The following is a 7,446-nucleotide window of genomic DNA, read 5'->3' as shown; positions in this document are numbered from 1 at the left end:
CGCCAGGGATGGGTGCAAATCTGCCAAGTCATGCTGCCCTGGCAGCGGCGGCCCCCGCTCCGCAGCGGCGTCTCCTCGCGAGAGCGGGGCGGGTATAAAGAGGCGGCGCGGCGGGGACTGCTGCAGTTGGGTGGTATTGGCCGGGTTCGGTGAGTAGGGGGCCGCGGCGGGGGTACGTGCCGCGGGGCGGTGTCTTGGGGGTGGTGGTGTACCTGGGGGTTTTGCATTGTGCGGTTTTTGTGTTTTGTTTTCCCCTCGCCCTCCGCGCGGATGGGCTCTCGAGCGAAGCGTGCAGGGTGAGCGCTTGCTGTCTGTATACAGCCCTGCTGGGGCTGCTGCTTTCTTCCCTTAGTGGTTCCCCCCCGCTTTTTTTGGGGGGGAGGGATAGGGGACTTTTCCCTACGCTCCGGCTTCCCGTTGCCTTTCCCCGTTGTGCTGCACGGGGAGGAGCCGCGGGGCGCTCCCCGGGGTGGGGGCGCAGCCGGGCTGCAGCGCCTGCCGGGAGCGAGCGGCCCCCCCGCGGGCATGGCGCCTTCTCGGGCTTTAATAAAATACAACGCTGGATCCAGGTTGGGGGGGGGGCGTGCAGGGGGCAGGCGGCCCCTCTAGCAGGACAAGGTGATGGCCTTTTGCGCAGGCGAGTGCCTTGATCTCGCTTGTGGGAGGTTTTTCAGCAAAACGCGTGTCGTGGTCTGCGTGTGCCTGGCTGCGGTGTGCTCGAGCTCAGGGGATTGCGGCGGTGTCGCTCTCTGCCGACCGCAGCTCAGTAGCGTAACCGCATTTTTGTGACAGTCTGAAGGTAGCAAAGCGGCAGGCTGATGGTGTGTTTTGAAATGGCCTTTCGCTTTTGTTCACGGTACCCTAAAGGTATGAATTGCTAGTTAAGAGTGCAGGCCTGGTTTATTATAATTGCATTTTGAAGATAATTGAGGCTTTGTGTGGCTGTGAGCAACTGAAAGATGCTCGTGTGCTTGATTTGCAGCGTCCGTGCTTTTCTCTAGAATGAAAGGAAACAAAGCTGACTCTGTGGTCTGCTGCTCTGTGGGTTATCAAATGCTGTGGCAAAAAATCGAAGCAGAACATCGGAGCACATGCTAACCGCGCGTGGAAAAGCAGAAATGTTGGCAGGTCGCAGTAGGTGCTCCGAGGAAAGCAGATAGATTTCAGTCCCCTTATACTGCAAGAAAACTCCCAGTATTAGACTTCCATGCTATCTGAAAAGGGGGCAATAACTCGTAGTTTAGAGAGGGGAAGTATCAAAAGAGCAATCTGCCAGCTTTTATTTGACATTGAATACCTCGGGAAATAATCCAGAGGATTGCTGATGGAACAAATGTAAGGAGGACTGGCATAGTACTGAGCAAAAGGATGACCTTGAGCTGGAGTAATAGAGAAGAATGTAGTTCAGCGATAACATGTGGGGTCATGCACTCCAGACAAACCAGCTCTTGCTTCTAAGATAAAACTCACTAGCTGGAGGCATCTAGGATAAATACTGTGCAATCGGCCCCCATCCCTCTTACAGAATTGCGGCTTCAGAGTTGCACCTGCCTTCGTGGCTACATGTGGTACCTGGCAGAGAGAGGGCTTATCGATGTCTTCCTGCTAGGCTGCTTCAGTGCAGTCCTAGGAATACTCTTTAGTTCTGGCCTCCTAAATTTGTAACTTTCTCCCAGTCTACTGCAGTTGAAGACTAAATCCTTGGATGAACGTAGGGATGAAGAGCTTTGCAAAAGGCAGTTAAAAATGCTGGGCATGTAGGTGCCTCTTAAAATGGGAAGAGAGATAAATGGTCACTGTCCATATACTGTCAGGGTATGTAAGGGAAACTTTCAAAGGTAAAACCGTTACTGAAAAGACTAAACTTGGATTGAAAGCGAAATGCTTACAGCTCACAGGCTAGTTCTCTAGGAAGAAAGTGGCTGGCAAGAGGGAAGGAGCCAAGAAATGCGCCACTCAATCTTTTTTCGAATGGAATTGGTGCCTTGCAGGGAGGGCTTGGAAGAAACTTTCCCTAGCAACATGATACTCATGCTAACCTTTCAGAGTTTGGGGGTTTTTTATCTCCAAGGTGACTCGTGCTCATACCAGTATATAGAATAACTTCAGTGAAATTACTTTTAAGAAGATTTGAGTTGAAGAAACAAGGGTCCCAGTTACCTATTTGAAGTACTATGCTCTGGAAGTAACTGGAATTCTGAAGTGATATACTGCATTCTCAGACTGAGTAAAAATACTGTACAGGGCATATTACAGATGCCTAGTTTTTAAGGCAGGCAGCCAGAAGTAGAGTTCCCTTGTCCTTGTGTACCCTTCTGTGCTCTTTTTCAGTAGACTTGTGGGGGGAAACAACCTGGCCGTACTGATCTACAATTAAAATTTCACCAAGCCTTAACATAGAATGTGATTCCCGTGTATACCATGTGTCTAGCTGCAAATAAAACAAGGTTTGTTTGAAAGGCTGAAATGCAGTTATGCAGAGCACCGTTTCCTGGGGATTAACGAAAGTTTTTCTGGAATCAACAGGAAAATAGTTTGAGGTCTTAAATTTCTGTATAAAATTGAACAAAGGTCTTTTCATCAAAAGGTCTAAGAAAACTCCCAGCCTTCTTAACTCATTCAGCAAGTGGAATAGGAAGACTTAGTGACTACTGCTAAAACTCCTGTGCTAGCCCTTTCCTAGACTGTGCTGTTACTGGTCAAAGATAACCATTACTGTATCATTAGGAGGCTAATGAGCCATAGATCTTGAAGTGCTATTAATCAATGTAGTGCCTTGGTCTGGATATGTGGGGCTGTGAAGTGTTTTGGTTGGACAACCCAAGTGAGAAAGTTAAAACTTAACTTCACTCAAGCCTTGTGTTGCAAGACCAAGTGCTGATCCTCAGTCTTTGGTATTTGATCTGAACTGATAAGATGCTTTGAATAAATGCTTACTTCCAGGTGCAAATGTACTATTATCCAAACTGTATTGTTATTAAGTCCTATCTAGATTAAATCAAGATGTCTTCAGGAAATGCTTTCATTGGAAAACCTGCCCCTGACTTTACTGCCACGGCTGTAATGCCAGATGGACAATTCAAAGACATCAAACTCTCTGACTATAAAGGTAAGCTTATGTGCTTGTCTAATTACACAGATATAATCTGGCCACGTGCAGGAGTGGAAGGTATCTTAAGGATAAATCTTGATTTTGTTTTGAAGTAATAGTGACCACTTGCAGTGGACTGAAATAACTTGTACAGTGGTTATCGGTGATGGGTGGGGTGTGCTTGGAGAGCTGTCAGCAGCGTGGTTGAATGTCCCAGCTATGATTGTTGCTAATTAGCATAAAACTAATCTAAACTGTAATCTGGGATCAGGCTTATTTGTCCTGTCTGTCATGCTATGAGACTGATGTAACATCTCCAAACTATATGGAAGAGCAGAATCTTCTCTTGTAGGCTTTTGTAACAATACTGGCCCTCAGGCTGCACAAGGGCAGTGAGTAGGTACAGACTAGTCACCCACTGAGTTAAAATGTCTCCTTGGCTTGTAGCTTTTCAGACCTGTGGTATTTCTGCACTCTTAGTAGTCAACCATAGGGTCTTCCTAGTGTAGGTAGTAGGTGTACTCTGGGCAGGCCTGTGGGAGTAGACCCAGGAGACAGGCATTCCCTGTCAAATTTCACAGGGTTCTGGTTTTGGAGACTTAGCGGGATAGGGTTCTGTGTTATTAGCTGTAGAATGACCTTGAGTATTTGTCTGAAGTGTAAATCCTTTAGGTGCTTTATGGGCTTGCCATTTCTATACCAAGCCTTAAAATGGAGGCATCTGTAGGTTGCCATTTGATTTTTAAAGTTGTATCTTTAGTGTTGTATCAAGCACTTTCTCCTCTAGTAGTATTTGAATGGTTGATATTGGATATGACAATCCCTGGAAAGGTAAGAGACTAACTGGTTATACTGCTTTTCTAGGAAAATATGTTGTGTTCTTCTTCTATCCTCTGGACTTCACTTTTGTCTGTCCAACTGAAATTATTGCATACAGTGACAGAGCTGATGAATTCAAGAAAATTAACTGTGAAGTAATTGGAGCTTCTGTTGACTCTCACTTCTGTCACCTTGCCTGGTAAGAATCAGCCTCTTAACCTAATAGAATGTTCTGCCTGTTCTCAGTTCTTGCAGGAACCAAATCCTGAGTGTATTCAAACTTGTTTACTGAAGTTCCAAAGGACAACTGGGAAGTACTGGTAGTGCCAGGTGCTTCTGAACAGAACCGAGCGTACATACGTTCAGTTCTTTGTTGCCTTGTGGCAGACAAAGTATAATATTGCAGAAGGCATCAGCTTCTGTTGTACGTTATACTTAATTCTGAACTCTCCGTATTTTTAACATTGAATTTCTTTCCTTTTAGGATCAACACTCCTAAGAAACAAGGTGGTTTGGGTACTATGAAAATCCCATTGATTTCTGACACAAAACGTGACATTGCCAAAGAATATGGAGTACTTAAAGAGGATGAAGGTATTGCATACAGGTAATAAGCAAGAAAGTAAACTTGTTGTTAAAGTCTGAGTTGAAATACGTGGAGCATGTCAGATGGACACAGACCTTGCATATACTTGAACACCTGCAACAAGCTGAAGCTAATGGCTATTGTAGATGTTAACTGCTCCAGCTATCAGACACTCTTACAAGGACATATGCTGCTTGGTTCTCCTTAGCATTCAGACTTCATGGTTTTGGTAAGCTAGATAAATACCTGCTGCTTCCCTTTGATTACCTGTCTGCATTGTGCAGGAGTCTCCTGCCGATGAGCTTCTGCAAACACTGGTAATGAAAGACCTACAGTCATGGAAGTTTTTACAGATACTTAGTGATTAAAATATAGATTAGTTAAACCCCAAGCCTTATCTCTTAATCAACTGTTCAGTTAAAGTTGCTGGGACTTCAGTCATGCTCATAACATTACTTTGGAGGCGCTCACTGGTGAGCCATTGCTTGGTTGGGTTTTTTGAAAATAGTGTGTTTAGCTTTTCTTTAAATGTAAGAATGCCTTGTCTCCAGTTCATTTTTGTCTTGGGTTTCTCTTCCATTTTATTTTTCCACTAGTATATCTTCCCTACATGGGTAGCACTGCTTTCCTGTTAGTGGCTTGATGGACCTCTGTCCCTCCCAGTTCCTGCTGAATGTTAGGCTTTTGACTGTTAATGTTTCAGTGCTATGCATACAGTGAAGGTACTGGTTTCTAGGAAGAGGTCAGTAATACCAGATGACACAACTTAATGCCATAATAATAGAATACTAAACTGGATTTTTTGAAGCTCACTTCAGTCTAAACAGTCTTTCAAAAGCTGTGTTTAACTTCAAGGTTGTGGGGTTTTTTAGGGGTCTGTTCATAATTGATGAGAAGGGGATCTTGAGGCAGATAACAATCAATGATCTTCCTGTTGGCCGTTCTGTTGATGAAACCCTCAGACTTGTCCAGGCTTTCCAGTTTACAGATAAACATGGTGAAGGTAAGAGTTCTTCCTCTTTCTAATCTTACAGGTTTTTTTCTAGAGAACACTAACTAGGCAAGTTAAATCAAGGTGTACGGAATACCTGAATTGATCTGTGCACAGCAAGCACTTGTGCCTCTTGAAATGCAGCTCGTTCTGAAAAGCTACTTGAGGGACACCATAGTGCTATAATTATCCTTTTGCAGTTAAATGTTCATTGAGTACTTGCTAATGTTGCAATACCACTTAATTTGGTGCTGGATGTCTTGTTGAGCACATAGTAGTTGTCTCTCTTTCAATTCGACATAGAAAATGCTTCAGACAAATGAAGAACATGTAATAACAACTTGCAAGGTTGCATAATTTGGATGATGCTCTTGGATTTGGTAGGTTGAGATAACGAGTACTAATGCAGAGTTTTAACATACTCTGTTAGACAAAGCAGTTTTAACATACTCTGTTAGACAAAGCATGTGGATTCCCAGAAAACCTGCTGATATTTGTCAATGTGCAGTGAGAGAAAAACAAGTAAGAGTCTCTCTGCCCATACTTAGGAGTGATAAGATGCTTGAGGATGGTAGCTTTCCTGCAGGAACTTAAAGGCACTGCAGATGAAAAGTGTGAACTAGGTTACAGGAACTCAAAATTGCTATGTAGGTCTTGGTAGTCTTCAGCTGTCATTAACTAATGACACATGTTGCTGGTTGTGCTTAACTTGCTTCAGAACTGGTAAATCAGTGGCAGATTTTATTAAAACAAGCTGCTAATGTGGCTAGCCTATAGCCCAAAGAGAATCAGTGTTTCTGAACTTGTATGCCATCTGTCAGCTGAGGAGACATCCCTAATACTTGATGATAGAGCAGTCACATGCAATGTAAATGAAGCCTTTGGGGTTTACTGTGCCCTGGAGTAGTGAAAAGGTTTTCATCCAGATTTAGACTGCCATGTCATCTAAACCAGAATAGACAAGAATTAGGTGTATAGCAATGCTCAGAAGCTGAGAATACTATAGCTAAAATTGCCAGTCTTGTGTGGAGCAAGCATCAAGCCTTGCATGGCTGTATGCAAGGAAGACTGTCCAAAAAATGCTGCTCAGGAGTCCCTGCAATTTTGAGGCCACGCAACTCTGCATCTTGGTGGCTTTTTTGGTAGCCATATAGGGGAACTAGAGACAGTTTAACTCTTCTTCCCTTTCCCCATTAAACTGGAGAATGGTACTAGAGCTTATTAAAGGTAAGGAGAATATAGGCTTGACTGGATCCAAGGAGAGAAGTGTACTGTAGTAGTTGTAAAGCCTTTCTGACCCAGGCTGACCTTGCTGTCAAGCTTCTGTGGAGCTTTTAAGTGGGGTGGGGAGGGGTGCATGTGTAAAGGCCCTGCTAGTCTGTCAGTGAATGCTGGTTCCTTTAATGTGATTACCAAGTAAGCAAATAGAAATTAGTAAAATAAACGGAACATAATGCCACACTGAATAATGCATTTTCTTCTGTATGTTGCAAAGATGTTTAGAGTTGCTAGTTTGCTTTAAGGTTGTGTAAAACATGTTCTGCAGGAGTAGCTGCTAAGACTTAACCTTTCTTATCATTTCAGTGTGCCCAGCTGGCTGGAAGCCTGGCAGTGACACAATCAAGCCTGATGTTCAGAAAAGTAAAGAGTATTTCTCCAAGCTGAAATAAATTTTCAGTCTGAGTCGAAACTAGTATGCCTTACATAAAGAGCAAGCATCAGTTACTGAACTTTGACTAAGTCATTGCATCTGAGTCAAGGGATCATGCTGTAGGTATAAACAGTAACTTTTTTACTTGAAGGAAAGTTTGTCCTGTTGACAGTACCTTCATAGAAAACTTTAATGATCAGTATCTGTACATCAAACCCTGTTTAGTGACAATGCAGTGTATGTGGTTAGCCATGTGTTGCATATAGACCAGTGGTATCCTTTTGTAACTCTTATTAAACTTGTGGAAA

General features: G+C 43.6%; 1 protein-coding gene across 2 annotated transcripts; it reads left to right on the top strand.

Annotated features, from left to right (window-relative positions):
- The first annotated feature begins 107 nt into the window (after window positions 1-107).
- Window positions 108-7,446, top strand: PRDX1 (peroxiredoxin 1). 2 transcript variants are annotated; one of them, XM_040610411.1, is made up of 6 exons: window positions 108-149; window positions 2,983-3,109; window positions 3,956-4,109; window positions 4,395-4,517; window positions 5,369-5,499; window positions 7,072-7,446. In XM_040610411.1, exons 2-6 carry the CDS (start codon window positions 3,004-3,006, stop codon window positions 7,155-7,157), a joined length of 600 nt encoding a protein of 199 aa, XP_040466345.1. In that variant the 5' UTR covers window positions 108-149; window positions 2,983-3,003; the 3' UTR covers window positions 7,158-7,446. The 2 variants fall into 2 exon arrangements, with proteins under 2 accessions (XP_040466345.1, XP_040466346.1); XM_040610412.1 differs by lacking the exon at window positions 108-149 and adding an exon at window positions 154-172.

The sequence above is a fragment of the Falco naumanni genome, chromosome 11 (assembly GCF_017639655.2).
Source record: "Falco naumanni isolate bFalNau1 chromosome 11, bFalNau1.pat, whole genome shotgun sequence".
Lineage (NCBI taxonomy): Eukaryota > Metazoa > Chordata > Aves > Falconiformes > Falconidae > Falco > Falco naumanni.
The sequence above is the reverse complement of the archived record's forward strand: the minus strand, read 5'-3'. Positions and strand labels throughout refer to the sequence as shown.

What these genes read in the sequence shown, in the direction of transcription:
- PRDX1 (XM_040610411.1), top strand. Translation starts at nt 3,004, where the DNA reads ATGTCTTCAGGAAATGCTTTCATTGGAAAACCTGCCCCTGACTTTACT. An exon ending in CACTTCTGTCACCTTGCCTG is followed by an intron (nt 4,110 to 4,394) that starts GTAAGAATCAGC and finishes CTTTCCTTTTAG; the next exon opens with GATCAACACTCCTAAGAAAC. An exon ending in TACAGATAAACATGGTGAAG is followed by an intron (nt 5,500 to 7,071) that starts GTAAGAGTTCTT and finishes TTATCATTTCAG; the next exon opens with TGTGCCCAGCTGGCTGGAAG.